At 38.1% G+C, this 20,652-nt stretch overlaps 1 protein-coding gene across 1 annotated transcript; it reads left to right on the top strand.

The window, feature by feature from the left end:
• The first annotated feature begins 1,370 nt into the window (after nt 1-1,370).
• On the top strand, nt 1,371-20,289 carry rmc1 (regulator of MON1-CCZ1). The gene is made up of 31 exons (XM_035948518.2): nt 1,371-1,906; nt 4,257-4,474; nt 5,832-5,908; nt 6,248-6,332; nt 7,574-7,630; nt 7,708-7,794; nt 8,995-9,135; nt 9,773-9,876; nt 9,961-10,050; nt 10,681-10,786; nt 10,874-10,982; nt 11,061-11,105; nt 11,180-11,233; nt 11,683-11,811; nt 11,884-11,990; nt 12,104-12,223; nt 12,366-12,443; nt 12,591-12,695; nt 12,779-12,847; nt 14,018-14,105; nt 14,182-14,319; nt 14,949-14,957; nt 16,117-16,245; nt 16,318-16,424; nt 16,538-16,657; nt 16,800-16,877; nt 17,025-17,129; nt 17,213-17,281; nt 18,451-18,538; nt 18,615-18,752; nt 19,383-20,289. The coding sequence occupies exons 1-31, from the start codon at nt 1,822-1,824 to the stop codon at nt 19,460-19,462; spliced, it is 3,015 nt and encodes a 1,004-aa protein (XP_035804411.2). The 5' UTR covers nt 1,371-1,821; the 3' UTR covers nt 19,463-20,289.
• The last annotated feature ends 363 nt before the right edge of the window (nt 20,290-20,652 follow it).

Below are 20,652 nucleotides of genomic sequence, written 5' to 3'. Positions count from 1 at the left end.
ACAGACTCTTCCAGCTGCGCTGTCACAGTGAGCTACAGGAGCACATTCATACCATACTCTATACAGCTGTACAATAACTCCCCACTCTGTCATAGATACATAACTCACTCATTTATGTCTATACTCGTGTAAACTGGCACTGCATTATAGTTACCTGTTCCATATTGTAAATTCCTAATATTATTCCTAATTCTTCTATTTTGTAAATGTGTACATATTCCATATTTTTCTATATGGATAGTAACTACCGGTATTCTGTTTTTACTTTTTACTAGTTAGTCTATTCTTTATTATATCCTATTATTGTATAATTCTGTTGCTGTTCTCTGGTCTATTTAAAATTACTGTTCTGATCTACTGTGACAACAAAATTTCCCTTGTGGATGAATAAAGTCTGTCTAAGTCTAAGTAAATGTATAAAACATGTAAGTGCAGTATTTCATTATTAGATGCAGCCATTTACTATTTATAATGCACAGTAGTTATTTCATGTGCGATATTTCATTGCAAACTGCAGTATTTCACCTGCAAAATTCAAGTTTTCATGCAATATTAAAGTTTATTGTGCAATATTTTATTATTATATTCAATAATTGATTTTTATTTGCAATATTTGATTATAATCTGTGTTGTGAAGCACGGAGATATGGGATCCCAGAATCAGTCATTTATAAGGGCTGACTGTGATCTCATAGTAGGGGATGTTGAGAAACATGGAGGTATGAGATCCCAGAATCAGCCACAAGGGGGAGACTCTGGCAGAATAACAGCTAAATAAGGGAACATTGTGATATTATAACCTGTGATTTATAACTGATTCATGCTATAACCTAATAAGTGTGTTAAAGCTAACACAAATACCTATTTTTATAATCTTTGTTTAAGAAGTAACTAAGTCAGAACAGCAACTCACTGTGAAAAGTGATGTTTTGGTTACCAGGGAAACTGATGTTTTTGATAGATATGACAAATATGAGGAACTAATGCTTTATTAAATGGAAATTCTTTTAAGAGTTTTGATTACTATGAAACTGAGATGTTTTAGAAAGAGTCTTGATTACTGCTAAACTAAGGTTTTTAACTTAGTAATGAAGTGAGAAGTCAAGAGCTAAGGTGAACTGGGGTCAAGTGTTCACAGTAAAGGTTATTAACCTCGAGGTAGACGTCGGGGATTTTTGTGAGTCTGACATCTGTTTCCTGACCGGAGGCCTGCTCTGAGCTGCAGATGGAACAAATACATTAATAGAGAAGTGAGACTGAGTGGAAGAGTCCAAACAGTCCAAACAGTTAGTTTGAGTTCCTCAAACATGGAGGGGTCTTAGGATGAGTTGGGGGGGGCTGGTGGAACAGTCCAGAGTGGATGGTTTTAGTTCCTCCAGAGCACGCAGAGGCCATGAGGTCAGTGGATGGAAGCAGTGCACGAGTAAGGAGGGGGATGGATGCTGTCATCACGTATGTTAATTAAGGGTGCAGTCATTGCATATGCAAAAGGTTCAGTTGTTGTATAAATTGCACTGGATCGAGACACGAGTTGGGAGTCGTTGCGAGGTGGTCACTCGTTGCAATCCAGGGTAGAAATGCTCTGAGCAAAGGGGATTTTACCACGTAACTCGGACGGGGGATTCAACATGATCTGCAAAGGAATATCTGTTCTATTGGAATTATGGACTGAAGGAGTGCTCTTTCTGCACTGTTTGAGGATTACAAAAGACTGTGATCTAAAAATAACGCTGACTGAAGGAATATAACTGAACTCTACTATTTCCAAAGGATTAACACCAGAATGGATTAACAAAGTTTTTACTGGCCCAAAGAACAAAAATGGATACAAGCAGATCTAAATCTGGACTGAACTCTCTCTCCACCTCCTCCCTGGAGCAGAGCCCAGCGGGGCGTCGGTCTTCAGGTGAGCAGCAGGTGAGGCCACACCCTCTGCTCTCCCCCTCCAAATTACATAGTCTGGGTGATTATTGCTCTTCTTAGATAAAAGCATAGTTCCAGTTAGGAGTCATATTAGAGGATTGTTATAAGAATTAATGTTTAATTGGTTGTCTGATGATTTATGGGCTATTGCTATTTTCCTGCTGAAATTTTATAATAAAGCATTTATCCTGCAATTAAAGTTAACAGATTGGAAATTCCATTTATTTTTATCATGATAATGAATTAATCACATATATCTTCTCAGTTTGTAAAAAGTCAGGTTACTGTGTGCATTACATCTAAAACTGGTTCTGTCAGATTACCTAGTCGTTGGGGCCGAGGGTGGCCTTTTTTAAACTTATCCTTGGGGTTATCCATTCCTTAACCTCTAAATTTAAACCTAGCAACTTACCAAGTGCAGAATCCGATGAGAGAAAAGCTGCCGTTAACAGACGTGACTGGTAATTAATTTGACCATTGGAAAGTGGCTACTCAGTTGAGTTAGTTATCAGAGGAAGCAGGATAGGCGTCTGGATGGAGGCAGTTAGAAGCTAGGCCAATTTTCTCGCTTACCAGCTTAAACGTTCCTCAGATCTCATCTGGGTTGTACCATATGGGCTACGGGAACCGGACCCGTTAGATGGAGAGCTGGTCCAGTAATCCTCTGATAGTTAATTAATTTAGTTGATTGATTTAGGAGGTTACTGGCCCTAGGATTCATCATCTGCAATATTTTGTGTGAAAAATTCCAATTTTAATGCAACATTTCAGTTTCTTGTACAATATTTAATCAAAATATTCAATAATTTGTTTCCATTTGCAATATTTAATTATAGTGTAGTTAAATTTCATATGCAATATTTGATTATAATGAGGAATATTTCAATTTCTTGTACAACAGTCCACTATTATATTTAATAATTCGTTTCTATTTGCAATATTTAATTGTAATATGCAATATTTAATGTGCAAAATTCTAATTTTAGTGCAACATTTCAGTTTCTTGTACGGTATTTAATATGTTCATTAATTTGTTTTCATTTCATGTGCAATATTAAATTATCAAAAGAAATATATTAATTCCATGTGTATTATTTTATTGTCATGTAACATTATATTATAATGTGCAATATTGCTTTCACTAAGGATGAGGATAAACTTCATTGATCCCACAGTGGGGAAAGTTCACCGTTACAGCAGCGCCAAAGAAAAAGTATAAAGGTAGTGCAGGAATAGATAAGAAAAAGAAACAGTGCAAAAATTGCAGAAAAAACATTATATACAGATGATTTTTTTTCTTAGAAATATCATGTATAAGATTATATACAAGAGGATGAGGTATCAGTTATTGCACTGATGAGGTATCAGTTATTGCACTGATGAGGTATCAGTTATTGCACTGATGAGGTATCAGTTATTACACTGATGAGGTATCAGTTATTGCACTGATGAGGTATCAGTTATTGCACTGATGAGGTATCAGTTATTGCACTGATGAGGTATCAGTTATTGCACTGATGAGGTATCAGTTATTGCACTGATGAGGTATCAGTTATTGCACTGATGAGGTATCAGTTATTGCACTGATGAGGTATCAGTTATTGCACTGATGAGGTATCAGTTATTGCACTGATGAGGTATCAGTTATTGCACTGATGAGGTATCAGTTATTGCACTGATGAGGTATCAGTTATTGCACTGATGAGGTATCAGTTATTGCACTGATGAGGTATCAGTTATTGCACTGATGAGGTATCAGTTATTGCACTGATGAGGTATCAGTTATTGCACTGATGAGGTATCAGTTATTGCACTGATGAGGTATCAGTTATTGCACTGATGAGGTATCAGTTATTGCACTGATGAGGTATCAGTTATTGCACTGATGAGGTATCAGTTATTGCACTGATGAGGTATCAGTTATTGCACTGATGAGGTATCAGTTATTGCACAGAAACAGGAGGATGTGTGTCTAAAATGGGGGAAGAAAAAAAGTGCAGCAGTAAACAGTACACGGTGGAGTTTATAGTGCGGCATTGTACAATCTAACAGATGATGAAATAAACGACCTGTGGAAACGTTCCTTCTTACGTTTAGGGTGAACCAGTCTGTTGCTGAAGGAGCTTCTTAAGGAGTTCACAGTCTGATGCAGAGGGTGGGAGGAGTTTCCCATGATAGAAGACAGTTTGTCACTTTATTTTAGCTTACTGAATTTTATTTTCTCTATTATATGGGGCTTATATCTTATTTCAATCTTTTTTGGAGCAGCATCTGCATTAGTAAATCTCTACTATTCTAGTTTATTGAATAAAGTCCGCGCTTTTACTGTGAAGGTTTGCCGGGGACATCCGGCGCTCTGAAGGCGCTGAGGAGTCGCCGCCTCCTCCTGTCAGTCGAGTCGCTGCTTCGCCGGTGGAACCCGGAGCCCCGGACCGGTGCGAGGATGACGGAACCGCCGCAGCAGCACTACCTGGAGCTCAGCGAGAACCCGGTCCAGTTCGAGCACGCGTCCAGCGTCAACAACGTCTTCTTCGACGAAGCTAACAAGCAGGTGAGCTAGTTAGCATGCTAACGGCTAGCTGCTAACTGACAGTTTCGGGGAGTTTAAAAACATTCAAATGTCGGCGCGTCGGTAAAATCCTGCGACATTTTAGTCTAAATAAGAGTTAGTTTAAAAGAGTTCCTTCAAAGCTGACAAGTTGATTTGACTTTTAATGTGAGAAAAATATCGATTTTTTTTCAAATTAACCGGTAGCTAGTGTAAAGTCAAACAGCAGGACTACAACTTTGGCCTTTTTCAGTGACGTCATCTGTACGCTTTAATCTTCTTCGTTGGTTTGTTTAAGACACTAAATTATAATCTGCAAGACTTTACTGTAACGTGGACTTTTTTTCTTTTTGTTGTGCAATATTTCATAAATAATGTGCAATATTTAAAATTCTAGTGCAATATTTCCTTTTGCTGTGCTAAATTTTTTTTTATACAATCATTAATTTCCACATGCAATTATATAACGTGCAATAGTTAAAAATCTATATTTTTCCTGTAATTTTTTCAATTTCTTTACTTCTGTTACTATTAGTTCTGTTAAAGTAATAATAGTGTTCTGTCTTTGATTCATTGGTTTAAAAAAATCAATGTGCAATATTTCAATTTCTTGTGCAAAATTTCCATTTCCTGTCCACATTTTGTTTTTATTATATGTAATAATTTAGTTTCATGTGCAGTTATTATAACGTGCAATAGTTAAATTCATAATTTTTTTCTGTAATGTGGATTTTTTTTTCAATTTCAAAATTTCCATTTTGTTATTCTATGCAATAATTCAGTGTCATGTGCATTAGCTGCCCTTTTCAGTGCACAACTTTTATTATACATGCAATAATTAATTTTCATAATCATAGGTACTAATATTAATGTTAACAATGTTAAAGTTAATGTGCAATAGGTCATCTTCATGTGCAGTATTTCATTATAAATTGCAGTATTTCAATTTTGTGTCATTTCTTTCTTTTTTGTCATTTTCATGTCATTTTAGCATCTTTTTGTGTCCTTTTTACACGGTAAAATCTGAAATAACTCCCAGAAAACTTAACTTAAATCTTTTACTTTGTGGTTTTATCCTGTTTCTTTATTCTTTATGTAACTCTTTGAATTCATTTTTCTTTATTGCTTTGTGCCTCTTTTACATTTTGTTTTAAGTTTTTATGTGGAAAACTTTTAATTGTCTTGATGTTTAAATGTTTTGCTCAAATAAATGTACTTTTCCTCAGTGTTCTGACTTTAAATAAATGAAAAAATGCCTAATAAAAAGTAAAATAAAGTGTAAACATCCCATACAGGGCTATAGTGGATCTTTTGTACATGTCTTTAGAGTTTAGAATAAATGTTTCTTTTTGTTTTTCAGGTGTTCGCGGTGCGTTCAGGTGGAGCTACAGGTGTGGTGGTTAAAGGTCCAGATGACAAGAGCAGTGTTGCCTTCAGGTACGTCAGAATATACAGGAAACTAAGACAGGACTGTGAGATTAAAGAAAATCTTATCATGTTCTATCACATTAACCCATTCCATTATTGATTAACCAGTCTGAGAAGTTGTTTTTTTTTTTAACAAAGAAAACCAACTAAATTCTCTGATTGCAGCTTCTTAAATGTGAATATTTTCAGTTCTGTGACATTAACCTGAATATATTTCCAAAACTAAATGAGAAATTTGTTATATTGAGCAGTTTGTCATCAATAAGAGACCCAGAACTGTTGTTTTTTTCTGATTTCCATTACTAAACCAACAGTTTCTCTGAGTTATTTGTGTTTTTTCCTGTTCAGGATGGATGATAAAGGGGAGGTGAAATGCATCAAGTTCTCTATTGGAAATAAGATCCTGGCAGTTCAGAGAACCTCCAAATCTGTGGTGAGTTCTCGGCTCTCTTTGCTCCGTTCGCTTTAATCTGCAGCTCCTAAAGTAAATAATTAAATAAACCTGCAGCTATGATGTCAGTAAATCAGTAGAACAACTTGTGAAGAAACAAACCGAAACTAGACAAATGAGAGAAATCAAAACGAGGACGATAAAGAGACTAGATTTTAGTAGAAATATGGATCCATCCATAGATATATAAGTTTACAGGAACTTTATGGAGACACTAGATCAGCCTGGATTGAACATTTTCCACTTTTCTTCCAATTTTAAGCGATAATGCTAAAAACCTTTAGAAAATGACCGAGAAATTGTCCAAAATCAATCAAAACTGCTTTAAAATGACTTTAAATTGTCAAAAAAAATGTCCAGAATGACCCCAAAACTTGTCCAGATGGACTCAGGTTGACATTTTCTGTCAGAATAACAAAACTGGAACCTTGTCTGGTCAAACTTTCCACACATCACATGCACATTTTCCCATTTTTGGGTGAAAATACTTTGTTAAAACCTCTGAAAAAATGGTGCAAAAATTGTCAAACTGACTCAGAACTTGTGGAAAACGACTCAAAAATTGTCCGGAATCAATCAAAATTATGTAAAATGACTCAAAAAATGTCAGAAGTTACCCAAAAAAATGTCCAAAAGGAAACCAAATCTCCTCCAGATGGAGTCGTTGACATTTTTATGTCAAAATATCTAAAAACTGGAACCTGGTCTGGTCATATTTACCAAACATCAGATTCTATTGATGTTAGAGCCTCAACAGTTGTTGAAATGTCGACCAAAGACTGTATTTTAGTGGAAATATGGATCCATCCATAGATATACACTTACAGGAACTTTATGGGGACACTATACCACCACGGATTGGACATTTTGCCACTTTTTTCCATTTTTAAAAGCCAGTAATAACATTTGTTCTCTACTGGAGACATTAAATCATTCAGAACTGCTGGAAACTATGTTATTTGTGTCTAAAATGGCTCAAAAATTGTCCTAAACAACTCAAAAATGACCCCAAATAAAACAAAAATGGTCTGAAGTGACAAAAAATTGGTCAAAATTGACTCAAAAATGACCCAAAACGACTCATATTGGCATTTTTGACACATTTTTTTTCATTCTTCTGTCATGTATTTAATGCGTTGATCATGTGACTCATTTCTCTCTAAAGGGGCTCTGATCTGATTAAATAATCTGATTTTTGCGTTTTATTTCTTGTGTGTTTGCAGGATTTCATCAACTTCATCCCCGACTATCCTCACACTGAATTCAGTCAGGAGTGTAAGGTACGGCGCCCTCTGCTGGTTAAACGTCACCTTAACGTCTGATCTGGAGGAAAACTATTGCTTTTTTTGTTCTGCAGACGAAGAACGCCAACGTTCTGGGATTCTGTTGGACCAACTGGAACGAGATCGTCTTCATCACCGACCAGGGCATCGAGTTCTACCAGGTAACCATCAGATCATCAGAGTTTACTGTGTTTAGACTGTTTTACCCATCAGAGAAACTCTTCCTGTCTGCTTTTTATGGTTTAAATGTTCATCCAGAGCCACAAAACTTCAGGAAAACAAAACAACACTAAAAAACAAAGAAGCAGCTGTGATAAAAGCAGCAGTTTCTGGATGTTTTTCTTCACTGTTTATTCATTGTTCAATCTAAAATCATGCAGCTCAATGGAGCCAGAATGAAGGAGAGAAAATCAGAAATGCTTTCTGACAGTAGGACTCAGAAAGACACAGAGAAACTCACACAAAACTTGCTAAAATGAGGCAGAAAGTTGCCAAATTGAGACAAAAATGCACACAATGTTGTTAAAAGCCCCACAAAATGACACTAAAAGTAGCTAAAATGAAACAAAAATGACATAAAACTCACGCAAAAGTTGCTATAATGATGCAAAAACACTTGAACCTCACTCAAAAGTTGCTAATGTGATGCAATAAGTTCCAAAAATGCCACAGAGATGTTAAATAACACAAAAAATACACAAAGTTGCTAGATTGGCACAAGAAAACACAAAAAGACACTAAAAGTTGTTAAAATGAAACTAATATGACACAAAAACACATAAAATTCACACAAAAGATGCTTAAATGACACAAAAATACAGAAAAAGTTGCTAAATTGGTACAAGAAAACAAAATGACACTAAAGGAAGCTAAATTTACACAAAAAAGACAGAAAGATGCTAAAATGACACAAAAATACACAAAAAGTTGCTAATTTGGCACTAAAATGACACAACTTTTTGTGTACGACACAAAAATGATGCAAAAAGTTGCTAAAAAGATAGAAAAACGACACAGCAAGATGCTAAAATGACATAAATATACACAAAAATTTGCTAAAATGACCAAAAAAATACACAAAATAACACCAAAAGTTTGTACAATGGCACAAATGATACAAAAAATTGCAAAAATGATTACACAAAGATGAGGTACAAAAATAACTGATGGTGTAGAAGTACTTCCTTTAAAGTGAAACCTCTGAAGTCATTTCAGGGGTTTTCTTTTCTTCCTGTTTCATTTTTCCTCTCTGTGGTTCATTTTTCAACCATGAGGAAGGAGAAAGAACTCAGAAATGTGGTTATTTCTGCAGTAAGATGGAGGAAGATGTTCAGGTGTGTGTTTGTGTTGTGTGTGTTCAGGTGTTTCCAGACAAGCGCAGCCTGAAGCTCTTAAAGAATCAGAGCATCAATGTGAACTGGTACCAGTACTGTCCAGAGACGGCCGTCATCCTGCTGTCCACCACCGTCCAGGGAAACATCCTGCAGCCCTTCGCCTTCAGAGTAAAAGCTCATCAGTCACAATTCATAATTATTCATCCCTCACTGGTTAGAGGAAGACCAGAAATACAGTGAAAATCTCATGAAGATGTGTAGAAGAATCCTTGGATTGATGCAGAATAGTCGAGCTGCACGTCTGTTAGCGTTGTCAGAAAGATATCAGGAGAAAACATGAAGTTATTGTACAGGAAGAGCTGTAAGAGAGCAGTTTATACAGAATACTGCAGCAGCATTGTGTTTATTTGTCATTGTTCCTGAGGTGTGGCTAGCACAGTTAGTGGAGTTAGCAAAGGACATCTGGAGTATTTAGAATTTCTCGCTGTGTTTGGGCTCCGTCGATTACATAAAACAGTAGCTTTTCACAGTTTAAATTGCAGCATCATGTTTAAATGTTATTTTTCCTGAAGTGTCTCTAGCACAGTTAGCGGAGTTAGCACAAGATATGTGGAGGATTTACAACTTGTCACTGTGTTCGGAATTAATATCATGAATATATTAAAGCTCAGGTGTCTGCTGTTCTATTTAGCATCACACCTGCATCTCTGCTTTTTGTAATTATTTCTGATGAGCTAATTGGTATAAATAAAGTTTCTGTGGTTTGTTATTTGACCTTTTTTCGATGTAATTTGTTGTTTTTCAGAACGGGACCATGTCCAAGATGTCCAAGTTCGAGATCGAGCTGCCAGTCATCCCCAAACCCGCCAAACTCAGCCTGTCAGAGAGAGACATCGCCATGGCAACCATGTTCGTCACACAAGCACAGTTTGTTCAGTTTTTGTGTTTAAATGTGAAATTAAATATTGCTTGAACGCCTCCGTCTGTCTGCAGTTACGGTCAGCTGTACGTCATGTATCTGAAACATCACTCCAGAACGGCCAACAGTCCCAGTGCAGAGGTGGTTCTGTACCACCTGCCCAGGTAAACACCCAGCAGCTCCTCTTATTTAGCTCCTCTAGCGTTAGCTTCTGTCCACTTTGGTTTCTGTCAGAAAGGTGAAATCATTCTGCTTCCTGGTTGCGTTTTGCTCCAGTTTCTAATCCCTGGACCGTCTAGGCTAGCCATTAGACTCGTCACTGAGATCTCCAGGGTAGCAACTAGCATGCCAAGGCAAGACGTTAGCATCTGTACGCTAGTCATTAGCATCCTTGGGATTATCATTCAGATCTCTGGGCTAGCTACGAACACTTATTTTGGAATCATGAATTGGATAACAAAAGACATCAAGACCTGAAACACGTCTTTTTGTTTTCAGTAACCTTTAGAACTCTCTGAGGTTTCTGGGACTGATTATTGATCGTCTGATAACGGATGTCTGGAACCAATATGTGTTAAATGTTTTATCTAAACATCTACTCCAGCTAGCGTTAGCATATCTCCAAGTGGTAGCATTAGCGTAGCAACATCAGCAAAATACATCAAAACAAAACGTGAGCCTCGCAAATGGCACAAAAATGTTCATTTTAATGTCGACTCAGATGAGAATAAGTCATCCATGTTTGTACGTATTGATCGATTGATTGATTGGTCGTTTTGGTGTTTTGTTTTCAGGGAGGGAGCCTGTAAGAAGAGCCACGTATTGAAGCTGAACACGACGGGGAAGTTTGCTCTGAACATCGTGGACAACCTGGTGGTGGTTCATCACCAGAGCTCTCAGGTCGATGAACGTTGGGAAACCCAATGAACCAATGAGACGTTTTAGCAGCTAACTAACGATGTTTCCTGTTTCTGCCTCGTGCTTCAGACGTCTCTGATCTTCGACATCAACCTGAAGGAACCTGACTGTGCCGTCAACACCCACCAGCCCGTCCTGCCTGCCCGGTCCATACACCCCTATAGGATGCCACTGGCAGGTAAACCTCGTTGCACAGGAGTTAGCGCTTAGCTTCTCCTGTCTGAGGGTTCTTCATCGTCTCTTCTCGTCTCTGCAGGTCCAGCAGTCGTTCCCTCTCAGCCTCCAGTGCCATGCCAGCTCTGTATCCTTCAAACTCAAGCTGTTTATTAGTTTATTCTGTCCGTCAGAGGGTTTATTTCCTGACTGTCTCTGCAGACTCGTCCTCCTGGAGTGTCTTCCAGCCCGACATCATCATCAGCGCCAGTGAAGGTAATTCAGACACCGGCAGACATGAACAGTCCAGGGGGAGGAGCCTCAGAAATAAGACTACTGAGAGTCACTGGGATCCCCTGGCTAGCAACTAGCACCCCTAGGCTAGTCATTAGCATCCTTGGGCTCGTCACTGAGATCCCCAGGGTAGTGACTAGCACTCCTAGGCTAGTCACTTAAATCTCAGGCTATTTACCAGTATTTTTAAGCTGGTCACTGACACCAGTCACTTAGAAGGCTAGCAACTAGCATTCTTAGGCAGGCCATTGACATCCTTGAGGTAGCCACTAAGATCCCTAGGCTAGTCACTAGGGTCTGTAGGGTAGCAATTAGCATCCCTAGGCTAGTCTCTAGTATCCATTAGCTAGTCATTTAACCCTTTAACAGACTAAAGTGAATTATCCAGGTATGAGAGTCCTTGCTGATGAGTGTGTTCACCTGTTCTCCAGGTTACCTGTGGTACCTGCAGGTGAAGCTGCATCCAACAGTCAACCTGCTGCAGGACAAAGGAAAGCTGATGGACTTCCTGTTACGACGCCGAGACTGCAAGATGGTCATCCTGTCCGTCTGCTCCCAGAGTACGTTGTTGTTAAATTCCTAACTGCTAACTTCTCTAGCATCATGCTAATGGCTAACTGTCTCCGTCATAGTTCTGGAGGGTGGCGTTAAAGGAAGTCTTCCTGTGGTGGCGACTGTCTTCGACAAACTCAACCAGGTGTATAAAGAATACCTGGAGGCGGAGCAGAGCTACACGGTGGTGAGTGACGGCTGGACATTAGTTAAAGGTTCCCAACAAACCAACGATGACAACCGTTAGTTTGTTAAAGGTTCCCCAACAAACCAGTGATGACAACCGTTGTGTGTTTGTAGGCGATGGAGTCCGGACCGAGTCGAGGCAGCGCCGCCCAGAAACGCCCCGTCAGAACCCAGGCGGTCATCGACCAATCAGACATGTACACACACGTCCTGTCATCGTTCACAGAGAGGAAGGTACGGTAACACACAATAACACACAATAACACGCCTGAAACTTGGTTTAAACGTTCTACTTTGAGCCCATAAGAGACGTATAAACATCTAAAACATTGATAATTAATATTTTTGTTAATAAACGTGTGCTGTGTGTCTACAGGAAGTGTCCCATAAGTTTGTGATCGCCGTGCTGATGGAGTACATCCGCTCTCTGAACCAGCACCAGATCACCGTCCAGGTAAAACCAGGCAGAGTGACGCCTCCTCACCCTTTAACCATCTCTACTGTTGAAAATGTCCACAGTTCATGGTGTGTAAACGTTGAGGGAGATCAGATGATAATAACGTTTGTAGTGATGTTTCTAATGATAACGTTTGTGTTTCAGCATTACCTGTATGAGCTGGTGATCAAGACTCTGGTCCAACACAACCTGTTCTACATGCTGCACCAGTTCCTGCAGTACCACGTCCTCAGCGACTCCAAACCTCTGGTGAGTCTCAGATACAAACCAGCCACATAAAACAGAGAAATTCAGTGTTCATTGTGTGTTTATTGTGTGTTTGTGGCCCTCAGGCGTGTCTGCTGCTGTCTCTGGAGAGCACCTATCCTCCTGCTCACCAGCTCTCTCTGGACATGCTCAAGGTACGACTTTAGGTTTCAGCGTCTGGGATAAAAGGTGCACAAATATCAGGAAACTATAAGCAGGAAACAATAATTAAATAAAATATTACTTTAATAGAAAGTAAGACAAGAAATATTTCACATAATGATGAAATTACATCTGAAAAATAACAAAAAAAAATGTACCTGAAGATTTAAAAACTGTATCTGGAAAAAAATATAGCACTTGAAAAATAAATGAATAAATATTGCACACAAAATAAAAAGATAATAATTACCTGGAAAATAATGAAGTATTACACAGTTTTTAAAAAAAGTACATTAGATAAAAATTAACTGCACCTAAAGAAATCATAATAATTTGTACATTAAAAACAAAGAAAATATTGCACATGGACAATTACCAAAAAAATGCACTGGAAGAATAAAAATAGTATCTGTAAAATAAATAAATAGTACCTGAGGGGGAAAAACTTCTTTACCTGGAAAATAAAGATATTACACCTAAAGAAAAGAAAACACATGGAAAACAAAAGTATTGCTCAAAAAAGTACGTTAAAAATGAGAAATAAATATTGCATCAAAAAAAGTACATTAAAAAAAACTGAACCTGAAAAGTAAAAAAACAAAAAATTGCCTGGAAAATAAACAGTATTGCACTAAAATGAAGTAACTTAAAAGTAAAATAAAAAGTTGCATTAAAAAAAAATACTGCACTGAAAAAAATATTAAAAAATAAATAATTTGGTGGAAGTAATGCTGCACCTGGAGGATAAAAATAAAAATATTGTCCCCCCCCCCAAAAAAAAAATACCTGGAAGATAAAACGATATTGCACCAAAAAAAATGTTGATTAAACCAAAAAAGTTACCCAGCAAATAAAAAAAATAAATATTGCACCAAAAAATAAAATGCAGTGAACAAACAAATGGTATAGAAAGTAAGATGAGAAATACGTGATGATGAAATTACATCTGAAAAATGAAATATTGTGATGTAAGAAGGAAAAACAGCAGCTGGAAGCATAAAACTAGACATGGACAGAGTTCAACATGATGCTGATGTGTCACAAACTGTTCAGAAAAATAATGTAAATGATATTGATCTTATTGATCGTATTTAGTTTGAGTTCAACAGCAGAAATGAAAACTTAAAGTCCACATGAAGAAATGTTTCCTTTTTGTGTTTCAGCGTCTTTCCACGGCGAATGATGAGATCGTTGAGGTTCTTCTGTCCAAGCAGCAGGTTCTGGGCGCGCTCAGATTCATCCGCAGCGTCGGTACGTTCACGTCACCTTCACAGTTCATTTTAGCGGTTTAAAGTTTGTTTTAACGGAGCTGCTTTCTGTCCTCCAGGTGGCCACGACAACGTTTCGGCCCGGAAGTTTCTGGATGCAGCGCGTCAGACCGGAGACCAGATGTTGTTCTACACCGTGTTCAGGTCGTTCCAGCAGCGGAACCAGCGGCTCAGAGGAAGTCCAGCCTTCAACCCTGGTGAGAACAAACCCAGAGTTCATTCACCAGACGGTAAACTTTACCAAAACCACAGAAAACTTGTCAGAAATGACTCCAAAACCTGGAATCAATATGTAGAATATTTTTCCAGGTGTCCTCAGATGCTGTACTTATTCTGGATGTTTAACTATTTCTATTAGTATATTTAAGAACTGGTCCCGATTTAGCTGATAAAGGGGCACCATGACAAAGTCGTCTGTGATGCTTAATGACTTCGGCTCTGAAAAACACTGCCTGCAGTTCAACTGAAAAGTCACGTGGAAAGTGTTAGTCTGGAATAACGCAATTAATCTTAGATTTGGTTCATTTTCCAGATGAAACCGACCATTGGAGGGTTGAAAATCTAAAAATTCCTTCTGTTTTTGCAGTTTCTGGCAGATGAATGATGTTGAATTTGGTGTTCAGAGAGCTAAAAAAAGTGCTTTAAATGATTTAACTGCCATGAAATCAGATTTTTCTGTGCAATATCGCGGATTAAATCAATACGTTTGGGGTTTTTTTGCTGACCACATAATCTGTAAAATATCGGACTGTGATTTTTTATTTTTTTTTTCTGTTTGTGTTAAAAATAACTAAATAATAATGAAGCCTTTGTGTGTTTCCTCCAGGAGAACACTGTGATTAGCATCCTTGGGCTCGTCACTGAGATCCCCTGGGTAGCGACTAGCACCCCTAGGCTAGTCATTAGCATCCTTGGGCTCGTCGCTGAGATCCCCAGGGTAGCGACTAGCACCCCTAGGCTAGTCATTAGCATCCTTGGGCTCGTCACTGAGATCCCCAGGGTAGCGACTAGCATCCCAACGCAAGACGGCTAACATCTCTAGGCTAGTCATTAGCATCCTTGGGCTACTCGCTTACATCCCAAGGCTAGAGACTAGTATTCTAGTTGCAACTACCATCCGTAGGCTAGGCTAGTCACTAGCATCTAGTCACTAGGCTAGTAAATTACATTCCAAGACAAATCTCAAATCAAATCTTAGTCAATAAGATCCCCAGGCTCACAACTAGCTTTTTTTGGCTAGAGACTAGCATCCCTGTGCTGGTCACAGATCCATAGGCTAGCAACTAGTATTTCTAGAGCTAACATTAGTATAACAGTATTTAACAGCTAACATTTCTAGTGACTAGCATCCCACGGCATGTCACTAGCACCCCTAGGCTAGTCAGTAACATCCCTAGGCTATCAATTAGTTTTTCTAGTCTAATCTAGCATCCCTAGCTAGTCACTACAATCCCAATACTAGTGACCATTGTCCTAGTCACTAAAATTCCTAGTATAGTTTGTAAATTCTGTAAGAGCCCTAGACTAGTGGCTATCACCTGTAGGTTAGTCACTAATATCTCTAGGCTAGTCATTTTCATCTTTGAACTTGTTACCAAGATCTCTACGCTAACAAGTAACATCTGTAGGCTAGTCATTAGCCTCCTTGGGCTAGTCACTAAGATTCCTAGGCTAGCAATTAGTGTTTCTAGACTTTTCACTAGCACTCCTAGGCTAGTCACTTAAATCTCAGGCTATTTACCAGTATTTTTAAGCTAGTCACTGACACCAGTCACTTAGAAGGCTAGCAACTAGCATTCTTAGGCAGGCCATTGACATCCTTGAGGTAGCCACTAAGATCCCTAGGCTAGTCACTAGGGTCTGTAGGGTAGCAATTAGCATCCCTAGGCTAGTCTCTAGTATCCATTAGCTAGTCATTTAACCCTTTAACAGACTAAAGTGAATTATCCAGGTATGAGAGTCCTTGCTGATGAGTGTGTTCACCTGTTCTCCAGGTTACCTATGGTACCTGCAGGTGAAGCTGCATCCAACAGTCAACCTGCTGCAGGACAAAGGAAAGCTGATGGACTTCCTGTTACGACGCCGAGACTGCAAGATGGTCATCCTGTCCGTCTGCTCCCAGAGTACGTTGTTGTTAAATTCCTAACTGCTAACTTCTCTAGCATCATGCTAATGGCTAACTGTCTCCGTCATAGTTCTGGAGGGTGGCGTTAAAGGAAGTCTTCCTGTGGTGGCGACTGTCTTCGACAAACTCAACCAGGTGTATAAAGAATACCTGGAGGCGGAGCAGAGCTACACGGTGGTGAGTGACGGCTGGACATTAGTTAAAGGTTCCCAACAAACCAACGATGACAACCGTTAGTTTGTTAAAGGTTCCCCAACAAACCAGTGATGACAACCGTTGTGTGTTTGTAGGCGATGGAGTCCGGACCGAGTCGAGGCAGCGCCGCCCAGAAACGCCCCGTCAGAACCCAGGCGGTCATCGACCAATCAGACATGTACACACACGTCCTGTCATCGTTCACAGAGAGGAAGGTACGGTAACACACAATAACACACAATAACACGCCTGAAACTTGGTTTAAACGTTCTACTTTGAGCCCATAAGAGACGTATAAACATCTAAAACATTGATAATTAATATTTTTGTTAATAAACGTGTGCTGTGTGTCTACAGGAAGTGTCCCATAAGTTTGTGATCGCCGTGCTGATGGAGTACATCCGCTCTCTGAACCAGCACCAGATCACCGTCCAGGTAAAACCAGGCAGAGTGACGCCTCCTCACCCTTTAACCATCTCTACTGTTGAAAATGTCCACAGTTCATGGTGTGTAAACGTTGAGGGAGATCAGATGATAATAACGTTTGTAGTGATGTTTCTAATGATAACGTTTGTGTTTCAGCATTACCTGTATGAGCTGGTGATCAAGACTCTGGTCCAACACAACCTGTTCTACATGCTGCACCAGTTCCTGCAGTACCACGTCCTCAGCGACTCCAAACCTCTGGTGAGTCTCAGATACAAACCAACCACATAAAACAGAGAAATTCAGTGTTCATTGTGTGTTTATTGTGTGTTTGTGGCCCTCAGGCGTGTCTGCTGCTGTCTCTGGAGAGCACCTATCCTCCTGCTCACCAGCTCTCTCTGGACATGCTCAAGGTACGACTTTAGGTTTCAGCGTCTGGGATAAAAGGTGCACAAATATCAGGAAACTATAAGCAGGAAACAATAATTAAATAAAATATTACTTTAATAGAAAGTAAGACAAGAAATATTTCACATAATGATGAAATTACATCTGAAAAATAACAAAAAAAAATGTACCTGAAGATTTAAAAACTGTATCTGGAAAAAAATATAGCACTTGAAAAATAAATGAATAAATATTGCACACAAAATAAAAAGATAATAATTACCTGGAAAATAATGAAGTATTACACAGTTTTTAAAAAAAGTACATTAGATAAAAATTAACTGCACCTAAAGAAATCATAATAATTTGTACATTAAAAACAAAGAAAATATTGCACATGGACAATTACCAAAAAAATGCACTGGAAGAATAAAAATAGTATCTGTAAAATAAATAAATAGTACCTGAGGGGAAAAACTTCTTTACCTGGAAAATAAAGATATTACACCTAAAGAAAAGAAAACACATGGAAAACAAAAGTATTGCTCAAAAAAGTACGTTAAAAATGAGAAATAAATATTGCATCAAAAAAAGTACATTAAAAAAAACTGAACCTGAAAAGTAAAAAAACAAAAAATTGCCTGGAAAATAAACAGTATTGCACTAAAATGAAGTAACTTAAAAGTAAAATAAAAAGTTGCATTAAAAAAAAATACTGCACTGAAAAAAATATTAAAAAATAAATAATTTGGTGGAAGTAATGCTGCACCTGGAGGATAAAAATAAAAATATTGTCCCCCCCCCCAAAAAAAAAATACCTGGAAGATAAAACGATATTGCACCAAAAAAAATGTTGATTAAACCAAAAAAGTTACCCAGCAAATAAAAAAAATAAATATTGCACCAAAAAATAAAATGCAGTGAACAAACAAATGGTATAGAAAGTAAGATGAGAAATACGTGATGATGAAATTACATCTGAAAAATGAAATATTGTGATGTAAGAAGGAAAAACAGCAGCTGGAAGCATAAAACTAGACATGGACAGAGTTCAACATGATGCTGATGTGTCACAAACTGTTCAGAAAAATAATGTAAATGATATTGATCTTATTGATCGTATTTAGTTTGAGTTCAACAGCAGAAATGAAAACTTAAAGTCCACATGAAGAAATGTTTCCTTTTTGTGTTTCAGCGTCTTTCCACGGCGAATGATGAGATCGTTGAGGTTCTTCTGTCCAAGCAGCAGGTTCTGGGCGCGCTCAGATTCATCCGCAGCGTCGGTACGTTCACGTCACCTTCACAGTTCATTTTAGCGGTTTAAAGTTTGTTTTAACGGAGCTGCTTTCTGTCCTCCAGGTGGCCACGACAACGTTTCGGCCCGGAAGTTTCTGGATGCAGCGCGTCAGACCGGAGACCAGATGTTGTTCTACACCGTGTTCAGGTCGTTCCAGCAGCGGAACCAGCGGCTCAGAGGAAGTCCAGCCTTCAACCCTGGTGAGAACAAACCCAGAGTTCATTCACCAGACGGTAAACTTTACCAAAACCACAGAAAACTTGTCAGAAATGACTCCAAAACCTGGAATCAATATGTAGAATATTTTTCCAGGTGTCCTCAGATGCTGTACTTATTCTGGATGTTTAACTATTTCTATTAGTATATTTAAGAACTGGTCCCGATTTAGCTGATAAAGGGGCACCATGACAAAGTCGTCTGTGATGCTTAATGACTTCGGCTCTGAAAAACACTGCCTGCAGTTCAACTGAAAAGTCACGTGGAAAGTGTTAGTCTGGAATAACGCAATTTAATCTTAGATTTGGTTCATTTTCCAGATGAAACCGACCATTGGAGGGTTGAAAATCTAAAAATTCCTTCTGTTTTTGCAGTTTCTGGCAGATGAATGATGTTGAATTTGGTGTTCAGAGAGCTAAAAAAAGTGCTTTAAATGATTTAACTGCCATGAAATCAGATTTTTCTGTGCAATATCGCGGATTAAATCAATACGTTTGGGGTTTTTTTGCTGACCACATAATCTGTAAAATATCGGACTGTGATTTTTTATTTTTTTTTTCTGTTTGTGTTAAAAATAACTAAATAATAATGAAGCCTTTGTGTGTTTCCTCCAGGAGAACACTGTGAGGAACATGTGGTTCACTTCAAGCAGCTGTTTGGAGAACAGGCGCTGATGAAACCTTCCACCGTGTGAAGAACCAGAAGATTGCCACGTACTTCGATGCTAACAGGAAGTGGAACGGTTATTCACTGTTTACTGTTATCTTTGACCACAGAGCAGCAACTGAAACAACAATGGAGCATTTAAATCAGATTAAAAAACAAACATCACTGAGATTGGACAAACAAACTCGTGGAAATTTTAATGAGATTGAAGCATGAAAAAGTATCAAATATTTGGCGGATAAAGTCACGTTTTGATGAAATGCTGCAAAACATCACAAGTTTTATTTTAAAAGAGCCAGTTTAATTAGATGAAACTACTTAACACAGGAAGTATGAAGATATTTCAGTACATTGCTTTTATTGTCAGAAATGCCATGAATCAAATCAAGAACAAGTTTATATAAATTTGTTGAGTCTTATGAGAATAAAGTCGGCCTCTGTTGTTCGCAAGATAATTAGAATAAAATTATTTTGACATTTTTGACTTGACTCCTAAAATATTGTGACTTTATTTTCCAGATGTTTTTCCCTCAGTGGTTCGGATTTTTCGTTTAAGTCAACTTGTTTCAAAAAGCAAACGATAGACTTCAGTAATCAGGATCCTCAGGTGGGGCGCTGCTCTGATGTCACGTGTTGTGGGTGGGGCCATATGTGTTGTGGGCGAGGCCAAACACTATGTTCAGACACCCGTGTGATATACTGTTTATTTTGTAAAACTAAGATGAATTATTGTGTTGAAGCTGTTTTAACATAAAACTGCACTGAACTGTATGAAGGCTCAAATATTTTAATGCTGTTAAAAGAAACTAAAATGAAACTTTACCATGTCTGTATATGATAAATGATTGAACTGCAGTCTTCTGTTTGTACGTTTGTCTCACTTTAATGCTTCAGATCATCAAATTAAGTGAACTATGAGACATCATAGTTCAGCATGTTGTCTCAAATGCAAAAATGTCATACTTTAGTATGTCGTCCAAAATGTGACGACATACTATATTTTCGACATAGTATAGTAATGCGTTTTTTTGCGCCAAAATTCATGATGATTTTTTTTTTTTCAACGAAAACCTTTCTGGAGTGTTTTTCACGGCCTCCTTTACATTATTTCATCATATGATCTGTTTTTACAACATGTTTGAAAAATCGCATCTTTTTTCGACATAGTATAGTAAGGTGTTTTTATGCACCAAAATTCATGATGATTTTTTTTTTCAA

This window comes from Amphiprion ocellaris, chromosome 22 (assembly GCF_022539595.1).
Source record: "Amphiprion ocellaris isolate individual 3 ecotype Okinawa chromosome 22, ASM2253959v1, whole genome shotgun sequence".
Classification (NCBI taxonomy): domain Eukaryota; kingdom Metazoa; phylum Chordata; class Actinopteri; family Pomacentridae; genus Amphiprion; species Amphiprion ocellaris.
Note: the sequence above shows the minus strand (reverse complement) of the source record. Positions and strands in the feature narration are given on the sequence as shown.